The sequence below is a fragment of the Nerophis lumbriciformis genome, linkage group LG27 (genome assembly GCF_033978685.3).
Source record: "Nerophis lumbriciformis linkage group LG27, RoL_Nlum_v2.1, whole genome shotgun sequence".
Lineage (NCBI taxonomy): Eukaryota > Metazoa > Chordata > Actinopteri > Syngnathiformes > Syngnathidae > Nerophis > Nerophis lumbriciformis.
Genome location: NC_084574.2, coordinates 31,288,919 through 31,314,300, shown reverse-complemented (window position 1 = coordinate 31,314,300; position 25,382 = coordinate 31,288,919). Strand labels below are relative to the sequence as shown.

The window sequence follows — 25,382 nt, the reverse complement described above, 5'->3', positions numbered from 1 at the left end:
GGACACCAGAACTTCACACACTCTCACACACACACAGTCACAAACAAAGTGTGGGTGATGAGGAGTTGACATTTGACTATACAGTAGATTATATAACTGTCAACATAATCAAATAACTGACTCAACATCCTCCCACGGTCTCTATGACACACGCACACACACACACACTCACACATAGGATGGCTTAAATTGATAAGACCAAGCAGAGCGGACTATTAAAAATGTTTATTACAAAGTCATATAAAGTGCAATATTATAGAATTGTGTGTTTATTTCAAATATCTAATCAAATAATGTAGTTGAACAATGCCTACCAGTCATTCAGTCTCTCATTGAATGTGACATCTTTCTTGTGTTTTGCCGCCCTTTTGTGCACCATGTGTCCCAATGACATGCCGCAGATCTGCGCTGAAGCTCGGTCTTTGGGCCAGCGGGTACAGGACCCCGCAGGCATCATCGTGTTTTGCCGATTGGACTCGGACGCTTTGAGTGCGCATTGCCTGGTAGGACCGGAGAGAGACTTTGCGATGCTGTGACGGCCCCGTTTCAGCCGGAAGTCCACCACGCTTCGCCAAGACCTCGAACACCTTCTCCAGATTGGTGCTGTCCTTTGCAGATGTTTCGAAGTAGGCACAGTTTTCTCCCAGAGCTCGGAGCACCTCCGCCTGTGAGACGTCCCTCTCAGACTCCACGAGGTCCACTTTATTGGCGCACACCACCAAGGCAAGTTGGGACCTTTTTGTGAGTTTGGATTTGGCAGCAAGAATCTCCTGTCTGAGTGTGCAGACCTCTTCAAAGGAGCTTCTGTCATCCACACTAAAGACCAGCAGGAAAATGTCCCCTGAAGAAACAACACATTTAATACACCGAAATTTCCACTTTCCACCTAATAAAACAATACGCACCAGTAAGGATGGACAACCGTCGCTTGGCTGGGAAGTCCCTCTCCCTGGACGCATCCAGTATGTCAACCTGATAAGTCTCACCGCGGATACGGAACAGTTTACGGACAAAGTCCTCAGATGTGGGCTTGTATTCCTCCGCAAATCCATCTCGGAGGTATCGTCGCAGGATGGAAGTCTTACCGACACGTGGCGCGCCAAGAACCACGATGCGTTTACAGTTCTGCGGCTTGGTGGAAAACAAGCGGTCCTGTCGTGGTTCTTCACATATCTGCCGATGCCAGGTTTGACCGTGAAAAACCAGGGCCGCCAGCTGGTCCAGAGGCGATCTCTTGCACGGGTTGGTACAGTGCGCGGATTGCCTCATGGCTGCATCCGTCTTCTTTTTGTCCTGTTTCCACTGAGCCGTGGCCACTTTGAGGATGCCCAGACCCTCTTTGATCCCCAACGAGATTAGGTGTTGAGACGTGTTTTTGGACGTCAGCAGGACTTGGGAGGATCCGGAGCTCTGCACGTCTCCGCTGCCAAGAAGCTTGGAGCCCTGCAAGGAGGTGGTCTGTGTGCCAGTGGACATGCTGCCAACTTGTATCGTGTTGCGCAGAAATGATGTGGGTGGGAGTTTGAGAGTCCAGATATAGAAGATCCCCACGTGGTCCATGAGCTGCGTCATGCATGCTGATTGACAGATCATTATTATGTGCATGCAGAACCTTCTGTTCATAGTCTGAATCATCAAGCAGCATTATTTCTTCCAATGCTGTAATTATACCAGTGTAGTAACACACCATTCATGCACGACTTACAAAGATACAAAGTTCCACATTTCTCCTGTAAAAATATTGTGATTGTAAAAAAAATGTCCATACTGTTATTGTCTTTGGGGATCGGCAGGCAACACAACCTCACTAATTATTGAACAGTGTTTACAAGTGTTGTCAAATTGTGTTTTTTCATCAGATTAATCACTCTTTTGAAGATGGATTACTTACTTGATTTAAGGCACGGGTCGGCAACCCAAAATGTTAAAATATATATTGGACCAAAAATGCAAAAAAACAAATCTGTCTGGATCCACAACAATTAAAAGCCTTATATAAGTGTTATAATGAAGACAACACATGACCTAAGTGTCTATATTAGCTATATTAGCCTACTATCAAAACGACTATGTGTCACAGGCTGAAGCAATTCTTCATTGGCAGAAATATTGAAATTTAATATCTATTCTCCACATTTTTACAACATTAAAAATCATTAGTAAATCAGAGGCTACTCAGAAGGTGAGATAACTCCTGGAAATTACTGGCTTTTAATGGCCAAAGGTAGAGATGTGTGTGTCCAAGTTAAAGGAAATGGAAAGCGGTCTTCTTTTAATAGATTTATTGCAAACTTTGGCAAGCTAGGTGATGTTTGCTGTGGTCTGGAACAACATGGCAAACAAACAACTATCTGAAATGTGTCACGAGACATATGCAAAACTAAATTATATACAAAAAGGATAAAAGTAAAGGAAATAAAATGAGCTCAAATATACCTCCAAATGAGGCATAATGATGCAATATGTACATACAACTAGCCTAAATAGCATGTTAGCATTGATTAGCTTGCAGTCATGCACTGACCAAATAGGACTGATTAGCACTCCAACGAGCCAAAAACATCCACAAATCAGAATGAGAATCAGAATCAGAAAAACTTTATTAATCCCCGAAGGGAAATTAAGATTTTCAGCACAATTCCATTCAAGATTAGACAAACATTAAAAGAAAAAAAATCCGTCTAAGCCTGGGCCCCTGTAGAAGGGGTCCAGATTGAGGCCATGGGGGGGGGGGGGGGGGGGGGGGGGGACCTCATAGCCATAGCACACGTAAACATGTAGCACACATTTGTGCATTCACACACAGCAGAAAACTTTTGGTGGACAAAATGAGACAAAGAAAGAGTGGAAGATTTTACATGTAAACAAACTGTTACGTCACAGTCCACACTATGGTGAGTTCAAGAACCGCCGAAATTAGTAGGACAAAACGATGTTCACCAAATACTCTCATCAGTAAAGCATACACACAAACCTATTAAACAGTGGGATTTCTAACAATTGGGAAGGTAATACAAACATTTGTATTACATTAATACATTATTTTTATTCACATTTTATGAGATACTCTGTTTTTTTCTTTGTATCTCCTTTGTCAAGGTAATACAGCCATTTTTATTACATTAATACATTATTCTTATTCACATTTTACGATGTTTTTTTCTTTGTATCTCCTTTGTCATCATACATATACTTTGAATATTTTTAATCAAAGTTTTACATTCTTTTTAAATGAATTTCGTATTCACCTAATCCGGCTTTACTACTCATCTTTATGACGTGGCGTTGGCCCCTCCGTGTACGGTAAATGGTGTCAAATGTAGCAGCGCTGCAGCACTAAGAATTACGGTAAGTATTTACGACACAGGTTGCTAGGCGCCAACTGCATGTCGACGGTGTTTGGATCAACTCTGAACTGCAGTGGTAAGAAACCTTTATCCTCGTTCTTGTATTTTCTTTTCGTGAGTAACAGTCAAATTATCTGTGGAGAATGCCTTTTCGATTGTTTTTTGTGGGAACTTTTCGGAGAAATGAAGTTATAAATGAGGTGACACGTTTCTATGGGCAGTGTGTTAAATATAACTGGAGAGTCGAGGTAAGTGTCTGGCAACTTGGGAAATATGATATTACTTTAATCTTGGTTGAAGACCCACTCGACATCCCCCTAGGGCTAAAATTAACAGTACCAAAACACGGCGTCATTAAAAAAAAGAGTCACCGTGACGTCATCAGTCACACTCTATAAGTACGTGACACAAACATTGTGATAGGCCAAACATCAAGGGATCGGCTACGAATTTTTAAAGTAAAAAAATCAATTGCATTTGTATCTTAAATTATCTATTAAGACAATAAAGCAATTGTTCACAAAACATTTTCACCAAGTACCACCTCAGGAAAAAGTTTGGCTCGCCAAGTGCTACCGTAGTGACCGATGATCAAATGCAGTAGCGTAGTAGGCCTAAGTATTCATTGAAAACAAGGCAGAGGTTTTATTTAACAAGTGTCTGTCTATCTGTGTTGGCCCTGTGATGAGGTGGCGACTCCGCCTTCCGCCCGAATGCAACTAAGATAGGTTCCAGCACCCCCCGCGACCCCAAAAGGAAAAAGCGGTAGAAAATGGATGGATGGAAGTATATTCAACACATCCCTGCTTGGCACTCAGCATCAAGTGTTGGAATTGGGGGTTGAATCACCAAAATGATTCCCGGGCGCGACCACCGCGGCTGCTCACTGCTCCCCTCACCTCATAGGGGGTGAACAAGGGGATGGGTCAAATGCAGAGGTTAATTTCACCACACCTAGTGTGTGTGTGACAATCATTGGTACTTTTACTTGTAACTTTATTTTGACCACTGTAGCCTTGCACAAAGTTTGAACATGTCATGTCTGTGTGATCATGTTTTGTTTTAGTAATGTTCGGTTTAAATTTTGGACTTTTTGTGCACTTTTGTTATGTTTTGTCACCATAGCAACCATTAGTTTCACCTGTCACGTCACGCACCTGTTCCACGTTTGGACTCATTGTGCACTCTTGTCACCATAGCAACCATTAGTTTTCACCTGTCACGTCACGCACCTGTTTCACGTTTTGAGTCAGGCACCTGCTTTCACTAATCATGTCCATAGTATTTAAGTTCATTCATTTTCTGTTGTTCATCCTGACGACATCACCACATTTATGCTCCTGCACACTCTCCACACCCTGATGACCCTTGCTACTCTTTTTTTCATGCCGGTTCCATGCCAAGTAAGTTTTGTTTGTTAAGCCACAGTTAGTGTTTTGTTTAATTGTTCATAGTTTCTGCCAATGTGCAAGTTTTGTGTTTAAAGTCTAGTTTTATTCTCCGCCACTGTGCGCGCTTTTTGTTTATTCCTTTTTTGATAGTTTAAAATAAATAATGTCTTCACCTTCACGCCATGTCTGGTCCAAATGCTCATTTGCACCACGGGAGAACAAACCACGTCATAGTCCAAGTCCTGACAGAACAGTAACACTGTGTTTGAATATCAGAGAATAAAACACTACTTTAATCAAGTCTTTCTTTGGCGTACCACAGTTTGAGAATCACTGCAATAGAGAAATGTATTACCTATATTTTGGAAATTTTAACTTCAAAACATCATAGCTCCATTGTTATATGTCATAAATGCATGAAATAAGCCAAATGGATGAGTTAAGTAGCCAAATAAAACCACTTAATTAAAAAAACGTAATTAATGAACTTATTATTTTATTTAGTTAATTAGCGGTAAGAGCATGCTCACGGTAAGTACGACCTAAGAAAAAAAACTTGGCTCTCCATCCAAGTACCACCATAATGACCAACATTAAAATACAGTAGCGTAGTAGGCCTAAGTATTCATTGAAAACAAGACAGAGGTTTTATTTAACAAGTATATTCAATATTTTGACCACTGTAGCATTGCACAAAGTTTGAACAGTAACACTGTGTTTGAATATCAGAAAATAGAACACTACTTTAATCAAGTGATTCTTTGGCATACCACAGTTTGAGAATCACTGCAATCGAGAAATGTATGACATATATTTTGGAAAATGAACTTCAAAACATCGTAGCTTCATTGTTATATGTCATAAATGCATGAAATAAGAAGCCAAACGGATTAGTTTAATAACCCAAATAAAACACTTAATAAAAAAACTAAAATCTTAATTAATCAACTTATTATTATTTGATTTAGTTAGTTAGCGGTAAGAGCATGCTCACGGTAAGTACGACCTAAGAAAAAAACGTGGCTCTCCATCCAAGTACCACTACAATGACCAACATTAAAACACAGTAGCGTAGTAGGCCCAAGTATTGATTAAAAACAAGGCAGAGGTTGTATTTAGCAAGTATATTCAATATTTTGACCACTGTAGCATTGCACAAAGTTTGAACAGTAACACTGTGTTTGAATATCAGAAAATAGAACACTACTTTAATCAAGTGATTCTTTGGTGTACCACTAGATGGAGCCGTCGTACCACAGTTTGAGAATCACAGCCATAGAGAAATGTATGACCTATATTTTGGAAAATGAACTTCAAAATCATAGCTCCATTGTTATGTCATAAATGCATGAAATAAAAACCCAAATAAAACCACTTAATTGAAAAAAACTTAATTAATCAACTTATTTTATCTAGTTAATTAGCGGTAAGAGCATGCTCATGGTAAGTACTACAATCTAAGAAAAATGTTTTTCTCTCCATCCAAGTACCACTAAAATGACCAACATTAAAACACAGTAGCGTAGTAGGCCCAAGTATTGATTAAAAACAAGGCAGAGGTTTTATTTAACAAGTATATATTTTTATCTTATATTATCTATTAAGACAATAAGGCAATTGTTTTAAAAAAAAATTCACCAAGTACCACCTCAGGAAAAAAAATGGCTCTTTCAGTACCACCATAGTGACCAATGATCAAATGCAGTAGCGGAGTAGGCCTAAGTATTCATTGAAAACAAAGCAGAGGTTTTATTCCACAAGTATAGTCAATATTTTGCTCACTGTAGCATTGCACAAAGTTTGAACAGTAACACTGTGTTTGAATATCAGAAAATAGAACACTACTTTAATCAAGTGATTCTTTGACGTACCACAGTTTGAGAATCACTACAATAGAGAAATGTATGACCTATATTTTGGAAAATTAACTTCAAAACATCATAGCTCCATGTTTATATGTCATAAATGCATGGAATAAGAAGCCACATGGATTAGTTCAGTAACCCAAATAAAACCACTTAATTAAAAAAAACTAAAAACTTAATTAATCAACGTATTATTATTTTATTTAGTTAGTTAGCAGTAAGAGCATGCTCACGGTAAGTACGACCTAAGAAAAAAACTTGGCTCTCCATCCAAGTACCACTAAAATGACCAACATTAAAACACAGTAGCGTAGTAGACCCAAGAATTGATTAAAAACAAGGCAGAGGTTTTATTTAACACGTATATTCAATATTTTGACCACTGTAGCATTGCACAAAGTTTGAACAGTAACTGTGTTTGAATATCAGAAAATAGAACACTACTTTAATCAAGTGATTCTTTGGCGTACTAATAGATGGAGCCGTCGTACCACAGTTTGAGAATCACAGCCATAGAGAAATATATGACCTATATTTTGGAAAATGAACTTCAAAATCATAGCTCCACTGTTATGTCATAAATGCATGAAATAAAACGCCAAAAAAAACCACTTAATTGAAAAACACTTAATTAATCAACTTATTTTATCTAGTTAATTAGCGGTAAGATCATGCTCATGGTAAGTACTACACTCTAAGAAAAACATTTTTCTCTCCATCCAAGTACCACTCAAATGACCAACATTAAAACACAGTAGCATAGTAGGCCCAAGTATTGATTAAAAACAAGGCAGAGGTTTTATTTAACAAGTATATATTTTTATCTTATATTATCTATTAAGACAATAAGGCAATTGTTTTAAAAAAAAAATCACCAAGTACCACCTCAGGAAAAGTAAGTATGACTTAAGAAAAAAACGTGGCTCTCCATTCAAGTACCACCATAATGACCAACATTAAAATACAGTAGCGTAGTAGGCCCAAGTACTGATTAAAAACAAGTATATTTAATACTTTTGGCCAATGTAACATTACACACAGTTTGAACAATAACATTGCGTTTGAATATAGAAAAAATAAAACACTGTATTAATAAGCAAGTGAGTCTTGGCTTACCACTAGATGGAGCCCAGTACCACAGGCTAAGAATTTGTGAATGGTTTAAAACATCATAAAGTGCCATTTAGAGTGAGTAATTGTGCATTAGTTTAATACGATTTTGACCATAGTGGAGTTTTTTTCGTACCATTTTTGTGGATTTCCATGGCGGGCTTCGGACAAACAGTTTTAGCTAGCACCAAAAACATATTTCAATGCTCAGATTAACTTCATATTTTAGGATTATAAAGACAGGAATGTACACAAACGTCTTAAACTATTAAGTAAAGCGTTGCTGTTGCAAACTTACTTTGATGTATAATTTTGTATGATCGTGAGATGTAAAGTTTTGCATGTAGATTAATGGCATTTTCAGAAATCAGACTTGGGAATTTCTAAATTGAGTTACTTCCAGGAAATGTGAACTACGTCATCAACCTTTGTGCTGTTCAATTAGACCAAAAATAACCCACCCCCTCACAGAAAATAATGACACACATTGCAAACCACCTTGATCTGAGCGGGCACAAAACACCGCTGTAATGGAGATAAGTGGGTCACGTACCACCTGCACTTAATTTGAAGTTAGAACCTAACACGTGAAAAAAAACTTAATTTGTTTTCAAACAAGCGTGTGTTTGTGTGTGTGTAAGGAAACACTAACTGACTGATATTAACTTATTATGTTATTATCATTACAGACTCACTTGTCGAACCAGCTACCAAAGACTACAACATAAACGACTAATGGCCCATGTGATCAAAAGTAACTCAGCTCATGTGAGCAGAAATGCTCATCTTGGCACTCAGCGTCTTGGATCTCAATCCCTAACTCATACAGGTGTGTTCATGTTTCCTGAACAATGACATAACTCTCAAATTAGATTAAATTACTTAGAAAATGTATTCATGCAGCCAACATGTTTAATTTGTAAATGTATTGCTGTAGGATCTCAAGAGTTTCAGTTTGATGACAGAGGGATGCTTCTTCCGCACTGCATCCTGGGAAGTTTGGATGACTTTAGGAAGTATCTGGTCACAAGAGGAGAGATAGAGGTGAACTCTAGAAATATTTGTATTTCTTTTGTTGCATGATGCAACATTTCCAAACTCACTTGTTTACGTCTTTGGTCCAGCTGGCGAAGCAAATACCAACTTCCCATAGAGACCCTCCATCCCAGGTGCTTGGGAAGCAACCTTCTGAGATGGCCCAGAACAAGCGAAACATTCCTTTTGGTCAAAGAGACTTGAAGGCAAATGCTCTGCAGAATTGGGATGCATATATAAGACTCAAAAGACGACAGCAGAACGTCTTATCTGGTGAGTTTGCGTATCAAGACAGCCTGTTTGGAAACCATGATACTACCAGGCATGTGATTTTTCCGTCTAAAGTCGGAATTCCGTCTTTTTTAATCTCGGGGAAAAAAAGAAATTATCTCCCGTTTTTCCGGGTTTTTTTTCCGACCCTAAATCAAGATTCGAGACGTAGTTTATATTACGCCGTAATTGATTGGTCGATATGTTCCTTGTGACCAATCAGGACATCTGTTATGAATGATGACGTTAATAACGTCATCATTCATAATGGTTATTACCGCCATTTTCCATATGTAAACGATGTCGGTTCTCGAGAGAAAGGACGCTTTACAAGTAACAGAAATTGATAAACATGTCAAAAAAAGGTTTCGATGGGACTGGATGGAAAGGGAAATCACTGATACTGTTGGGAAGAAGGAAGTTACGACATTGTTCGGTGATTTTATTCGGAAAATCGATCGTCCCGGAAAGGTTTTGTGCACGTGGTGTCATGATAATATTGACTATGGATCACGAGGTTTCAAGGCTTTGGAAGTACATGCGAAACGCCAAAAACATATGAAACAACTTGAAGCAAGGAAAACGAACTTTTCACTAGCTGGTACTTTTGGATGTCAACCGAAAGTGAGCAAACCTTATGGACTTCATCCTTTGTTTACATCGACAACTGCCGTAGACATCGAGAGGAAAGATCCATCCAAACAACCCACTTCAGTTGCAAACAGGGTTGTTAATAATGAGGTAAGCTAAAAAATATTTGCTTGCGAAATACGCATGTTTGTTTTAAATATTAACCAATTATTGCTTTGCGAAATATAAATGTTTTTTTCTAAAAATAAAAAGCCACGTGAAAATATATTATGAAATTACAGAAATTAAAAGAGTCGCATTATTGACTCCAGTTAACAATTTATTTGAAATACATTTGCATATAATACTATTTTGTAATATTAAGTTCTTATGTAGTCTCTTGAAACAATATTGTCAGTGGTGTAACAATCTTGAAGGTAAATATTTTCACACTTGTTTCATGCAATATGTCAGTGTCCTCACATTATTATTATTTCCTATTTTCAAATATGAGTAAACAATATTAAACATGTTTAATTATTTTCATAAAATTTATATCCTATATCCTATTTTCCTGTAGATGATAACACTGATCAATGTGACACCTGTGGATGTGAAATGAACACAAGATGTAAACATTAGTGACTAAATACTGTTGGGACTGAACCATATACAGTGATTCATTAGGATAATTGGGTTATGTATGTTCTATTAATGATGTTTTCATGTCTTTAAACACTAAAATATTTTCTTCAAATGGTGCTTTCTTTGTTAATTTTAGCATGTTAAATTGGTGAAAAACCAGGAGCTTCGGGGGGCGTCGCCCCCCTTGTCCCCCCACCAGGGCACCGCCCTGGACCTGGCCTTCGTCCCCCAGACCACCGGAAACTTTTTCAGTCTTTTTCATTGTGGTCAAATCACATGCCTGTACTACACAAATTATGCCAAAGAGTACTTATGAAGAGTTCCTTGTTTTGAGTAAATCAATGTTTTTGTGGAGCTTTTCATGAAACAGCCATTGTCCTGATGTGCGTTACAATTGAATTGTTTCTAACAACCAAAAAATAATTTGAAAAATGCCCATTTATTACAAAGTTGAATTTTGATAATTTGTTTTAAATTTTGCAACAAAAACAAACAATGATTCTTGTCAAAAACAAACTATTCCTATATGGTACCAGCCTGGCCCTTAAAATTAGTGAAAACAGACAACCTTTTTTTTAGAGAAGGCTTAGTCCATCACTGTAGTTAATTCATTGTATCCACACAAACACCTTTTGTGGGTGATACCTGGACAGAAGAGTCCAGGTATTAACATTGACAGCTGCATCACAAGACAACAAAAGCAGAGTAAACACACAATTCAGTTTGTCATTGGAGAGAGTAGTGGCTACATGTATTCTGCACATTATGTACAAAGGCATAGACTGAGTTTTTACCACCGCACAGTCGACCTTTCTTGCTCACGGACCATACAGATTTTTCAGGAATGCGTCTCTTTTTGCGCCCAGTAGTCGGGGACACCACACGCTCGCTGCTCTTTAAAGTTTCTTTAATTTACCATATTAACAATCACGGCAAAACAGACATCAAATTTTGATGCACTGAAAGTCAACATACTTCCTAACTGATGAGCTTTTCTTCATTTCGCTGTTTCCATCTGTGTCAAGGCCGGCTCCAAAGGCCTGTGGAGAACTTACTGATGAACCGAGATTACGGTTTCAAAGAAATCCAGAAGCAGAGAGAACTTCTAAGACATGTCATGCCAACCATCCAGTCAGGATATGTATGATTCTATGTCATATTTTGTCATTTGGATATTTTGCACATCATTTACTTCTCCTTTGTGATCTTTACTCTGCTGTGTTTTTCCTTCTATGCTACAGGGGTACCATGTGGGAAGTGAGTTTTGGAGTCTCCCACAGAGCTATGGAAATGAACTAAGCGGCATCAGAGCCACACTTAACCTAACAGAGCAAGGCAAACCAAAACTTGTCACACTTATCGGACAACCACAGAGCATACTCCAGGAATCAGGTATACCCCTCAAACACACGTAGCCATTACCTTTTACGATGCTTTCCTTGCATTGTTTAAAAAAAAAACGTGAATTAGGGGTGTCAAAAATATTGAGATAACTCATGTGTTAATCACAAAAAACGCAGATTATCATGCAATTTATTTTTTTTACCTTACCCTTACCTTAACCACGGATGGTTACCTGAAATGTGGCAGGGTTTGCTAAATGGTCAGTGATCAGGGCAATGCATACGTCAGTGCAGAGATGAGTGACGTGCATTCAAGTAAAACATTTTAAAAAATGGTTCTAGATATTCTGACCAATTCTGTGTCCAAATATTGAGGTATTTTTTAAGTTCATTTAAATTGTGCTAGCTAGTAATAACCTGTGATCAAATGTGATTAATCCACATTCAAAAGTGTCATTAATCAGATTTTTTTAAATATTATTTGACAGCACAAATGTTTGAAGACAAGGTATTTTTTTTTGATCAACTTAAAAAATAAAGAATATGTAAGGGGAGCTATGTTGAATTTCGTATTTTCTGACTTACAAATGTTGCAATGCTGGATACTCTATGGTTTTGCCAAAGGGTCAAACCATAAGGTTTGTGCATTTTGGTGTTCCATCACTGTAATGAATAATTGTATCCACTAGGGGTGTAACGGTACACAAACATTTCGGTCCGGTACGTACCTCGGTTTAGAGGTCACGGTTCGGTTCATTTTCGGTACAGTTAAAAAACAACAAAATATACATGTTTTGGTTATTTATTTACCAAATTTGTAAACAATGGCTTTATCCTTTTAACATTGGGAACACTATAATAATTCTGCCCATGTTAATCAACATTAAACTGCCTCAAGTTGTTGCTCAGATTAAATAAAATGACAAAACTTTTCTTCTACATATAAAAAGTGCAACATTAAACAGTTTCAAGTCAACTCATCATGCTTAATTTCTTACAGCATTTGGGAAGCCTGTAGTTGATTTTTATTATGTAAATGTTATATTTTTATCAACATGTGATAGCAGGGACTCTGCCATTCAAAACTAGGCTGCTCCATTACTAATGATAAATGTAACTATAGCTGAAAAAATAGTACAATAGCAATAGGAGAGACTATTCATCCCTGAACACCCTGGAGTTCATGTAGGCTTTATGATGCAGTTACATTATTATATCAACTATCAGAGACAGAAACTCTTCATTTAACATAATGTCCTTTTTTGCTGCTTCAACACAGCTCAATCAACACAGAAAAAGGTAAAGTGAAATAACAGACAGACAGAGCTTTGCTGTCCGTAACACACACACACACACGCACACACATGCTTGCATGCTGTTTTGGATGCCTTTGCAAGGTTTGCAGTCTGGCTAACTTGTGACGTCACTGCGAAATGGAAGCACTTATTAGACATTATAAAGGCTTTCATTCTTCAGACTATGAGAAAACACAAAAAAAAGTTTGAATAAATTATTATTATCATCTAATGCGCATTATAACACAGACGTGCGACATGCAAGTAGCATTTATGTTGTTGAAAGCAGTTTTTTTAATGCAGAGTGTGAATTGATCGGCAGGTGTGCCTATGTACCTAATGTTGTGATCGAGTGAATATGTCTGTAAAATAAATAGTGGTGACAACTTCAAGATATATATTTAAACTGTGTACATTTTCAAAGGATTAATTGATTATTTTGGAGAGGGTAGGGCGTGGTTTTATTTGCAATCTGGGAACGCCTCCAGAAATGAGCATCTTGCAGACAGACTCAAACAACGGGTTGTAAAAGTAACTGTGGATCAAAATTGACACCAAAGCATAGCAAATATGTATTATTTGGACCATTAGAAACTGTTTTAAATGTAGATTCAAATCATCATAGGTGCTCTTCAAATAACCTCTTCTGATTCATTTAAATAAATGTGATGGAACGTTTTCAAACCCAAGAAGACATCAGTGTCGAATAGATCATTTTCAGAAACTGCTTAAAAGTAAGGATATATGGCCTTCTGAGAGACAATTCAATTCAGTATTCATTGTTATTTCATGAGGAGGTAGTGAAAAACTCCCATCATTTTTTTTTCATGACTCTTCATCTTCAATTTGCAGGCGAAGTGCCGCAGTTCATATTGTAGGCTCATTAAAGAATAAATGTATTTACATCTTTCTTGCCAATGCTTAGGAATCACTTGTGCTGAGAAGCTTCGTCCAGTCTCTCGGATCTGGGACCCAAATACGAACCTGCTTCGCCATCGTAACTCGATTAAAAAGGTTGTAGGAGGCATGGACATCAACAGGACGGTAATGCAATTTTTTTTATCTGCCTAAACTCCAGTTTAACAAATATGCTTCTAAATGTGTTGTGCTGTATTGGGATTGTGCATGTTATCAGCTCCTAGATCCAATATTGCAACTAAATCAAAACCATGTGTCAGTAACAACTATGATGCAGTTCCACACCACTGCAAACTACAACCACAACAATAAACATACAGTGGTACCTCAGTTGTTGTTAATAATCCCTCTGAAAGGTCAGACAAAAAACAAATCTTATGAAAAACCAAATGTATTTTTATTCATATAAATTCAATGAATCCGTTCCAGACACCTAAAATGAGTATTATTGTTTAATAGAGAGTAATATAGTTTTATATGCAGAAACTTTATACCTTTTCTTTTCGCCCTCTTTTTGTGCTCTTGTGTGCATTATCCTTTCCATCCTTTGTAACTGAGCTACTGTGTGGAACAATTTCCCTTGGGGATCATTAAAGTTTGTATAAGTCTATGTTTAAAACAATGTGAAATACATACAAATTATTAATTAAAATGATAAATGAAGATTTTACATACTTTTTTACTTTATTGAAAACTATTTTTTGCAAAAACGGTGATGATCAGAAAGGGAAGAGGGCAGAGAAAAGCTATACGAAATAAACCTTTGTACTTTGCTACTTTTTCAAGTGCTGGCACTCGTAATTTTCTTTGACCCTACCTATGCTGTCTTATTTTGTAACCATACACACAATAGAAAAACAATGCAGAATATTTTTTTAGGACACTTGATTCTGTGGAATGATATGGAGGCTAACGGACTAGTTTGTTTGGCGCAATGTTTGGCCATACACAAAAATCTGGGAAAAGTTTTGGCGAAAATTGTTGTGCAAAAATGAGATACAACTGTACTGTTAAAAGGGTTATATTTTGATGTTTTTGACACTTTTAAAACACTTCTTTGTGGTCTACATAACATGTAATTCTGGTTCTATGGTCAAAATGTTGCATAGATTACCGTATGTTTTACAGACCGTTTTAAAGTCTTGCTTTCTGACTGACTCTTTAAGATGCGCCATTTTGTTTTCTTACTTACATGCCTCCACTTTGACTGCGTCTACTTCCCGTTACCCATATTGTAGTTTTTCATGACTTATGCAGATCCCAAATACACAAAAACAGGTACCAATAAGGGAAACAAAAAGTTGGTTTTGCATAATAGGTCCCCCTTAAATGAAGACCCATCATTATTACCTCTGCAAAGGCATAACCTTTCTGTTGCAAATATGCCTTTTGTAGTGGCTCTTTAATGAGCAGCATATAACATTTTTGTCAGTGCAGCTTTTCAGTTTTGATGCAATAATAAAACACTGTAATTTTAGGATGCTATGAATCTCATCATTACTTTAGTCTCAATGTTGTGTTTCCTAAATGTTACCAAAACTTTAAAATATTGTAACAAATATCTTGAGTGTTTATCTTTTATTAGCGCTAAATTAAGTATTACACCAGTGAGCCGAGGTGGCTCACCTTCTAGTACATTCTGTCTGCTTTCTGAAACAATCAGTCTGTCCTGGATGTTCTGCTTAAGGAGCAACCTGCAATGAATGTGCAAAGAACTCTAGTACAGTGTGCACGCCGTCCCCTTTACCTTGTGCGCATAATGCACATGCCTTAAACCGCTGCTTTCTCCGTTCCGATTGCCTTAATTCTAATTAGTGCTGTGAAATGATTAATTCCTTTTAATCAAATTAATCACACGTGCACATTTGGATTAATCACGATTAATCACATGTTATTGCTTGTGTGTGTAATTTAAATTGATTAAAAAAAAACAGTAGTTTGACAATATTATTTTTATTGTCAGAAACAGAAACTCAAAACTTGGTAACAGTTTTATCTAAAGTCCAGTCAGTGTTCATTTGTAAGTAAAATTTGCCAGCAAGCACACTCAGTCTTTTCACTCATCTTTGGACTGACATGCATTGACCTGGGGCCTCATGTATTAAGACTTGCGTGGATTCCCTACTAAAAAAATGTTGTACAGTCCAGTCCAGAAAAAGTTGTACACACAAAAAAATTCAGATGCATTAAAAGTGTGCGCTCACATTCATCCAAGCACATTTCTTTTGTACATCCCAATCAACGTGGATTTAAGCGCACATGTTAAGTGCCGCCCCCATTTAAAAAGGCAAATGCTATTTAAATTAGCCATGCCACTGAAAAAGTGTTCTCGTCCACTGTTGTTGCAAGTTAGTGCAGCACTGCATGCATTAGGATAAATGTGTGGTTTAGTATTTCACCCTTTACGCTTAGGTTTTAACATGAGTATACTTTCACACAGAGACAATCAGGGTCTTGTTTGAAAAATCTTAAGATGTTGTTTAACCAGAAAAAAACAGCAAGTCACTAACTTCAACCGCTGACTGGAAATTATGCTGTGAAGACGGGATATAAAATTTAGGGCGCACATATGCTCAATGTGCATCACTGGGATTAATATTAGGAGAATTACATAAATAAATGCTCTCATTAAGAAGCCACCCATTGCACACAATGCTAGCTTGTAGTCTGTTCTCAACCATGCTGTTACTTAGAATTAAGAATCATGTGTTTAACCAGGCAAATGCTATGGAAGCATTAGTAGCAATATTATTTTCAAACGTGTACCTCAATCTGTGCTTGTGTAATACAATTTGCATGCGTGTGTACTAATTTAACCGTGACCTCCAAGCAAAGACCAAAATCCTGGTCTACAAAGCAGTCGTGCTCCCCACCCTTCTGTATGGGTCAGAAGCTTGGACCACCTACAGTAGGCACTTAAAGGCACTCGAGACCTATCATCATAGATGTCTCAGAAAAATCCTCAGGATCAGCTGGGAGGACCGACGCACCAACACCAGCGTCCTGGAGGAGGCTGGCTTGCCCACCATCACTGCCACGATAGCCCAAAACCAACTCAGATGGACTGGCCATGTAGTCCGCATGCCTGACTCGCCTCCCAAAACAAGTCCTTTATTCCCAGCTTGTTGAAGGGAAACGGGCCCCGGGAGGTCAAAAGAAGAGATTTAAGGATAACATCAAGGCAAACCTGACAAAGTGTCGCATAGACCTTAAGTCTTGGGAAGTCAAGGCAACAGACAGGACGATGTGGAGAAACCTTGTCCGTGAGGGTGCCGCGCAATATAATGATGACCTCCGCCATGCTGCACAAGACAAGCGCAGACTAAGAAAGGAGAGAGCATCCACCAAACAGGCCCAACCCAAACCCACCACCACTACATTCCCTTGTCCACATTGCCCCAGAATAATTGGGTCCAGAATTGGCCTCCACGCCCACCTGAAGACCCACAAGGACCAGAAAGGAGGACAGTCATACTCGACCACGAGTGACCGCCAATGATGATGATGATTATTCAGATTTGCGTACGTGTGTTTTGATCCACATACATGTTGTCTGTCTGTCCCTAATAGGCTGTCTACTTACACATGACTTTTGTGACACTTCCGCCATGTGAGATTTGAGCGAGCGCATCCAGAGCAAGCCGTCATTCCACTGTGCCTACATTTAAACAACCACAAAGACACTACGCAATTTAAACCAATCAGAAACAACGTAAGGCGGGTCATGGCGTCACTCTTTCACACACCGAGAGCTGTACGTCGATTCTGATTGGTTTAAATTGCGCTGTGTCTTCCGTGGTTGCTTAAATGTAGGCACACCTCAGATACGCACACACTTATGAACGCGTGCACACAAGTTGAATTACACGCTAACAAATCTGGATGCGCTCGCTCAAATCGTACTCGGTCGAAGTGTCGCAAAAGTCTTAGGATGTAGTTTAACCAGAAAAAAACCAGCCAGTAAAGGGTTCCTGCTTCACGCAGATCATAGTTACACAGGCGCAGATTGTATTACACGCATGCACTTCTGACTGTGAACACACAAGTTGTATTACACGCTCACGAATCTGGATGCGCTCACTCAAATCTTACACGGCAGAAGTGGGGCATAAGTCACGTGTAAGTAGACAGCCTATCGAGGGTGGTTTCTGATTAGGGAGAGACAGACAACTCAAAACACACGTACGCAAATCTGAATACACACTCAAATTGATATACAGACACACAAATTAGTACACATTCACGCAAATTGGATTACACGCACACAGATTGAGATACACCCTTGATATTAATTTTGCTACCTAGAATTTGCCTTTCATATATGATCTGAACATTGATCGAATGAAAATGTTTCCTGTTGACATGTACATATTTGTCATATGATGGCCCTTTTATAGCAATGTGTGTGCCGTCGATGGCTCCGATTACATTAGGTAAACCCGCTGTTGCTTCAAATTTCACTTTATTCCGGGCTGTTCATCTGCCTTGTACGGGAATGTAATATACCTGGCTAACATGCCGATAATTTAATGTGTTTTTTGCAACTTTTTGTCTATGCTTTTATATCCATTTGTGCAATTGCACACATGACGGGGGTGTGTTAGCTATTCATATATCTCTGATATGCACATCAATCAGTTTGGGGAGTAGTTGTTTGACGTTTCTTTATTCAAACAGTTACCCAACATCACCTATGCGTTGCCAAAATATCCATAGTATGTAGAAATGTGTTGACGACATCCATGAAGTGTGCGTGAGGCACCACACATTTCCATATTTAGTTGAATCTTTATACATCTCAACTTTGCTGTGAAAAAGGGTGTACGGCAAGTTTTTGTGTGTACGCGCTGTTAATACATGAGGCCCTTGATTACTGACCGTATAACAACCTGTGCCGCCTTTCAGGAAACCATCCACAGTTAAGGTAAAGGATCATGTGTGATCATTTCCCTCTGGGATTAATAAAGTATTTCTGATTCTGATTACGGCACCCCTTAGCAAATGCCATGTTTACCAGATTAAAAACCGCCACTGAATATATATATATATATATATATATATATATATATATATATATATATATATATATATATATATATATATATATATATATATATATATATATATATACACGGTTCTAGTTGTAAATCCTAATCCTGAAAGTGGTGGGGAATTGGCCATGTAATAAGGTGTTCCTGTGGCCAATTAGGTATCAGAACAAAACGTCCATTATCAATCGTCTACACTACAATGAATATATCAGCACGGGCAGCCACTTCCAAATAAATCCCATTAACAGGCTTAAGTACAAGGAGTTTATTATCGGCTAATGTATTCATACTCTGTCCCTTTCAATTATATTTGTGGGTGACAAAAATTACAGCAAAGTCTTGTGCTGTTCTGTGTTATTATAATGTCATGTTGTAAACTAATATGTTCGTTTTAAAGTCACCACTATATGTCCTCCAAAATAGATTAAAAAGCAATTACTGCAAATTGCACCACAGAACAAATGTGAATGTTTCACTTACCTGAGTACAGAAGTACATTGAAGGTGCACCTAAGTGCACCTTCAATGTACTTATATGATTGCTATAAAAATTATAGCAATCATATTATCACACCAAATGTTTTATGAGACTAATTTTAATATTTTTTTGGCTTGTGCTGGAGGAAATTTAACAGGGACCCACTAGAGATGTGAAATTGTTTCCAAGTTTGTCCTTTGGATTATAAAAATACAATTTTCAAATTAAATGTGTATCCTTCTATACTTCTAATAGCACACCTCAGTCACTTGGAGTATTTACACAGCAAAAAAAATAATAATTCAGCAATACAAAGTAGAAATTGAGACAATAGACAACAAAGATGAACCAAAGGAAGAATGGAGAAAATGTGTATATGTGACAGCATCGAAGAAAGTTTGGTAAAAAATGGTTTGGTATGATTTATTTGTTTCAGACATGTTGCGTCATGTACTGCCATTACATTTGCACAATTAAACGTGTCTATAAAAAAAAAAAAAAGAGTATGAAGAAGTAGAGCTTATATTTGATACTACCTCTTCTCCATGTCTTATTACTGATCATTTATGCACACTGTGACTTTTGCATGTATAAATTTAGTTCACTTCCTATGTGAAAGAAAGGAAGCATTTGGAAAAAACATAAATCCGAAGTAATTAACAATTTCAATGATTATTTAAGTACATAGTTTCCTTTGCTCTAATGCAAATGTTTGTGCCACAAAGAAAATACACCTTTAAACATTGTATAGTCATTCGCATTATTATTTTTATTTTTATTTGTGAATACATTCAAAGACTTACCTGTCTTGTTGATAGCAGAATATATTATTTTTAGGGCTGTCAATTGTGATTAAGCATAAAAAAATTATCGCATTAAACATGTATATTCGCAGATTACTCAGGCAATTTATTTTGACTGTAAAAGCTGCTTTACTTTAACCAGGCTGTTCTACAGTCATTTGCATACAGTGCAAAGATGAGTGAGGAGACTTCGACTGGTGTGCTCGTGAGCCAATTCCACTCCGAAATCTACCCCGATAGGACTTTAAAAAAATTGTTAGCAAGTTTTGAGCAAATAAATGACCTGCATTCAAGTAACACATTTTATTTAAATCCTGTTTTACGTTCTGACCATAAAATTGCATCTGTGGCCAAATATTGGGCTCTATTTTTAAGTTGATTTAAATCAGTTTAAAGTAGGTAATAACCTAATTAATCATGAGTATTCCAAATTTTAAAGTGTAATCAATCAGATTAAAAAATATATATATTTTGTTAAGACAAAATATAATAAATATTGCACTTTTTCTCTTAACTTACATTTGCAGTATTTATCTTAATTTGAACAAACAGTATTTATCTGTGAAATTTATTTTGTGACATCGCAGTGAAAAGTATAGTTTCTGCGTGTATCGCTGTTGTTTGATATCGGAAATAGGCAATCTCGGTATATCAAATATCTGTAAGAAAGCCAATATCGGTCATCCGTAGGACACTCATTACTAGGCGAATTTGTGACTTACTCATGAGGGTTGTGTAATAAAAATTACCAGAATGTGTAACTTTAATTTCAGGACCTCAGCAAACTGGAGGTGATTGGTTCGAGCAAACCAGTTGCCAAAGAGCGCCACAGCCGCTTGATGAAGGAGGAGGCGGGCGAGAACATGGAGAGCTGCAAGAGTAACCATGAAAATGTGTAAGAACTACAATCCTACAGATATTCTCATCTCATTGTAATAGGTTGACACATTTATGCTGTTCTCTTAATAAAAAGTTTAATCAAAGCTGCATTTGTAGCTCCAGAAAAGTTGTATTTCACTCTACAGTATACAGTAGAAAGGGAATTCATATGGCCCCATTCATCACGGTTTACCTGACACATGAAACGTGACATGTAGAATCTTAAAATGTGTTTTGTGGCATTTCCAACTTTGACCACAACATCAGTTGCTGTGGAGAGTGGCACTTTTGATCGTTTTCAGCAGACTGCATTGCATAATGATTAACACCCCCCCCCCGCCCCCTTCCTCTTACACAAGAACCACCCAAGAATGTGGCCATATGAATCCCTTCCCCACGTAAATGAAAAAGTACTTATCAGCTCGGGAAAAAACGTCCGTGCGTGTGTGCCTTCCTTTCATGGTCAGAAGCTGAAGGCCAGTCACTCTTTTTGGCATTTGTTTTGCAAGCACCAGACACAACTCTGAACAATAACGTTCCCACTGATGGTAACACACACATGGGAGTTTTCCTGGCTGATAACACCAGTGTATATTAGTATATATAAATCAGTGGACTGAAAAATCAAAATGATTAAGAAGCTATTATAAAGTTGTTTAATGTTCTATTCCTTTTATATTTACCAACATGTTACTTACTGTATGTACTGTTTATGCACTTTTGTAGGAGTAGTAGTGCAAGTAGAAGTACTACACAATTCTAAGTCTATTTCCTGTTTAATTTTCTTCTACAGTGATCTGATGACACATTACGATGATCGTCAGTCTCACAGTTTACTCATTCCTGCCTTGATATTTGCTGGTCAGCTTGCCTGCTGGGCTGGAAACTCTCCTAGTCGGCAGGTACATTACAGTTTTGCATTATTTGAGTATTGTGGTATCACCTTCATCTGTGTCCTGCTTTTACTTGACCAGGGAGAGGTAAGCATCAGCGCGACCGTAATGTTTGAGGCGGCTGTCGGCGAGCGAGTCTTGTCTTACCTTCAGATACACAACGTGGGCAGCACTGCCATCCTCTTCAGCTGGCAGAATCTTCCCCTTCAACCGAATTTCTCGAACCTACAGTCACATTCTGACAACCCGCACTTCTACTTCAACACCACCTCTGGTATGGACGCAAACACATCATACGCCATTTGTCTCTGTGTGTCATTTTCACTTGTTACTTTTTGTTCTTTTCCAGGTGTCATCTATCCAGGTGGCACCAAGCAGGTGGAGTTTATATTTAAGTCCGAGAGAATCGGCATTGTAACTGAACAGTGGCAGCTCAGCACCCACCCTTTACTGCTGCAAGGAGCCTCCATTCAGGTCACACTTAAGGGGGTGTCGCTCTACCAGGATGCAACTGATAAACAGAGGCAATTCCTACAGGTATGGCCGCTACGTCAAGGAAAAAAACAACTCATTTGTATCTTTAAAAACACAGCTTGGGTACAAACATTGTTAACTACTATGAAGTACAGTTACCTTAGAGTTTGTTAACTAGCCTCATTGTTTTTTTGCTTGCTGTAACCCTCTCAAAATCAACTCAAATGTTTGTCTCTGAATCTGATAGTACACATACTGTGTACTACACAAAAGGTCAATTGACCCATCTGAGGCAACTACCGTATTTTCCGCACTATAAAGCGCACCTACAAACCTCCAATTTTCTCAAAAGCTGACAGTGCGCCTTATAATCCGGTGCGCCTTATATATGGACCAATATTGAGCCACAACAGGTCTCGCAACTACGAGACCTTCTTCTTCTAAGCGCTGCTTCTTCTACGGGGGAAAATGAAGTCAGATTCCAAACTAACAAAGGTCTTAACTCATTCTCTTTCTATGCCACATCAATGTGGAATGCGCTCCCAACAGGTATAAAAGAAAGTGCATCTCTATCCTCCTTCAAAACCGCAATAAAACTTCACCTCCAGGCAGCTACAACCCTAAACTAACACCCTCCCCGGATTGTTAATAATCAAATGTAAACAATCAAATGCAGATACTTTTTCTTATGCCTTCTGATCTATCTCTCTCTCTCTCTCTCTCTCCCCACTACTTGCTGTCCATATCCTACCAACTCAGACCTACACTGTTCCAATATCCATTTCTCTGTTCTCAATTGTTGACTGATGATAACAACCAAACCTAACCCCCTCGCCCCCCTCCACACCCCGGATTGTAAATAATGTAAATAATTCAATGTGATTTTCTTGTGTGATGACTGTATTATGATGATACTATACACTGTATATGATAGTATATATCTGTATCATGAATCAATTTAAGTGGACCCCGACTTAAACAAGTTGAAAATGTTATTCGGGTGTTACCATTTAATGGTCAATTGTACGGAATATGTACTTCACTGTGCAACCTACTAATAAAAGTCTCAATCAATCAATCAAACCGTAGAAGAAGAAGCGCTTCTTCGTCTACGGGGGGAAATTAAGTCGGCGGCTGCTTACCGTAGAAGAAGCGTGCGGTGCATGTTGGGATATATGACTGCGCGAGGCGTGCCGTTTCATTTCCATTTGTGTGTTTATGTAAAGACCCCAAAATGGCTCCTATCAAGAGACACGCTTTCGACGCAGAGTTTAAACTCAAGGCGATCAGTCACGCAGTAGAACACGGGAATAGAGCAGCCGTATTCGCCCAACTGTTCAATTCGGACACTGAAGAAGAATTTGAGGGATTTGTGGATGAGGAATAACTTGTGAGCTTTACATGTTTATTTTGTGTGTTGTGTTGTGTGACATTAACGTTTGAGCAACGTTGAGTTATTGATATATTGTTATTGCTTTGCACTATTTTGAGTGTTACTATATTGTGATTGCATGAATGTTTGATTTACCGTAACAGTATCAGACTGTTTTTTACGTGTTTATTGAATCGAGGAAAAGTTCCCCTCCACTATGTGATATAAATGTTGCACTACATGTTATACCTTGCTGCTGTTAAAAGATAAACGAAATACCACGTCACTGACTTTACCTCGGGGAAAATAATAAAACAGCTGTTTGTTCATTTTGGGAGTGAACGGAGTTGTCAGAACGCTGGTTTGTAATCTATTATTAAAGTTTGACTCACCTATCTGACTGTTTTGTTGACATTCCCTTTAGCGCAGCTCCATCTAATGGATGCATAACGTAACCCCAGCCTCTACTGTAGCGTCTATTCTATGCACCTTATAACGCGGTGCGCCTTATAATGTGGTGCGCCTTATATAAGAACAAAGTTTTAAAATAGGCCATTCATTAAAGGTGCGCCTTATAATCCGGTGCGCCTTATAGTGCGGAAAATACGGGTATATTATAATTTGATTATAAGCTGAAGAGGATTTGTATAGAAACCGGAGTGTGTTTTTAGCAAATTACATGAAGTATAGCCAATAGCATGTTGAAAATAAGCACATTATGATTCAACAAGAAATTATTTTAAAGGTGACTTATGATAAATTTCGTCTTTTCTGACATAATGTTACAATGTTAGATACTCGTGTTAAAAAATGTCAGTGTTTGCTGGATGTACTTATCTAGGTATTGAGTAAAGCTGCTCTGCTTCAAGCTATGAGGAAACACAAAAGCTAATAAAAGTATTATTTTCATCTAATCTAGGCATGCGCATAATAACACCGACGTGTGACTTGCAGTGACGTTAATGCTACTGAAAGCTTTTTTTAATGCGATTGTGCAGGTGTTGTGGCCGAGTGAATCTGTATCATGTTTTTAGACCAGTGGTTCTTAACCTGGGTTCGATCGAACCCTAGGGGTTTGGTGAGTCGGCCTCAGGGATTCGGTGGAGCCTCCGCTGCGGAGGTCAAGCCACACCCGACTCATCGTGTACATAAAAACTTCTCCATATCGGCATATTATGAATATGGCAACAGCAGAAGTCAAACTGATTTGCAGGTGTGTCATTTTTTATGAGTTCATGCACTGTGTTGGTTTTGTTCTTTGAACAAGGTGATGTCCATGCACGGTTCATTTTGTGCACCAGTAAAAAAAAAATCATAACTGTTATAAATTCCCTTTGTCAGTGATTAAGATAGAAGATAAAGTTCCCTATTTAATGTTAATTGTTGAATATAATTGACTATATTATTGCTGACGTAAACAAGTTACTAATGTAGTCATGCACCTTTAAGTTGAGTCTGTTTGAGTCAGGCAGTTTACCGGGCAGCTATGTTTACTTCTCGGGGTCCTTCGGGCAATGTGTTGAACAGTGTATGTTGGAGTGTGCTTAGCTGCTGCTGCTAAAAAGTTATATATAAAGAATTTGAAACGTAAAAAAGGTGTCCTTATTCCCTAACCGGAGTACGCTCACGGGTGAAGAGTCCCAG

General features: G+C 38.1%; 2 protein-coding genes across 5 annotated transcripts in view; one reads left to right on the top strand and one right to left on the bottom strand.

Annotated features, from left to right (window-relative positions):
- Positions 1-273: 273 nt before the first annotated feature.
- Positions 274-1,572, bottom strand: rasd2b (RASD family member 2b). The gene is made up of 2 exons (XM_061923132.2): positions 906-1,572; positions 274-841 (listed from the first exon to the last, which is right to left on the bottom strand). Exons 1-2 carry the CDS (start codon positions 1,570-1,572, stop codon positions 330-332), a joined length of 1,179 nt encoding a protein of 392 aa, XP_061779116.2. The 3' UTR covers positions 274-329.
- Positions 1,573-3,335: 1,763 nt separating this feature from the next.
- Positions 3,336-25,382, top strand: part of mycbpap (mycbp associated protein) — a 32,587-nt gene continuing 10,540 nt past the window's right edge. For 2 of the 4 annotated variants that reach the window (XR_012051254.1, XM_072916414.1), the window contains exons 1-11: positions 4,429-4,750; positions 8,403-8,542; positions 8,651-8,757; positions 8,838-9,021; positions 11,259-11,374; positions 11,475-11,625; positions 13,797-13,915; positions 20,894-21,015; positions 21,793-21,901; positions 21,974-22,166; positions 22,242-22,429. Coding sequence is in view for 3 of the 4 variants with exons in the window: in XM_072916414.1 (XP_072772515.1) it covers positions 8,449-8,542; positions 8,651-8,757; positions 8,838-9,021; positions 11,259-11,374; positions 11,475-11,625; positions 13,797-13,915; positions 20,894-21,015; positions 21,793-21,901; positions 21,974-22,166; positions 22,242-22,429 (1,383 nt within the window). In the remaining variant the exon portion in view is untranslated. Of the gene's footprint in view, positions 3,424-4,428; positions 4,751-8,402; positions 8,543-8,650; positions 8,758-8,837; positions 9,022-11,258; positions 11,375-11,474; positions 11,626-13,796; positions 13,916-20,893; positions 21,016-21,792; positions 21,902-21,973; positions 22,167-22,241; positions 22,430-25,382 lie in introns of those variants that run through there. The other 2 variants (XM_061987803.2, XM_072916413.1) reach the window with 2 other exon arrangements.

Coding starts and splice junctions, on each gene's coding strand:
- rasd2b (XM_061923132.2), bottom strand. CDS start 1,572: ATGACGCAGCTCATGGACCACGTGGGGATCTTCTATATCTGGACTCTC. Junction 842..905: donor ACGGTTGTCCATCCTTACTG/GTGCGTATTGTT, acceptor TTGTTTCTTCAG/GGGACATTTTCCTGCTGGTC.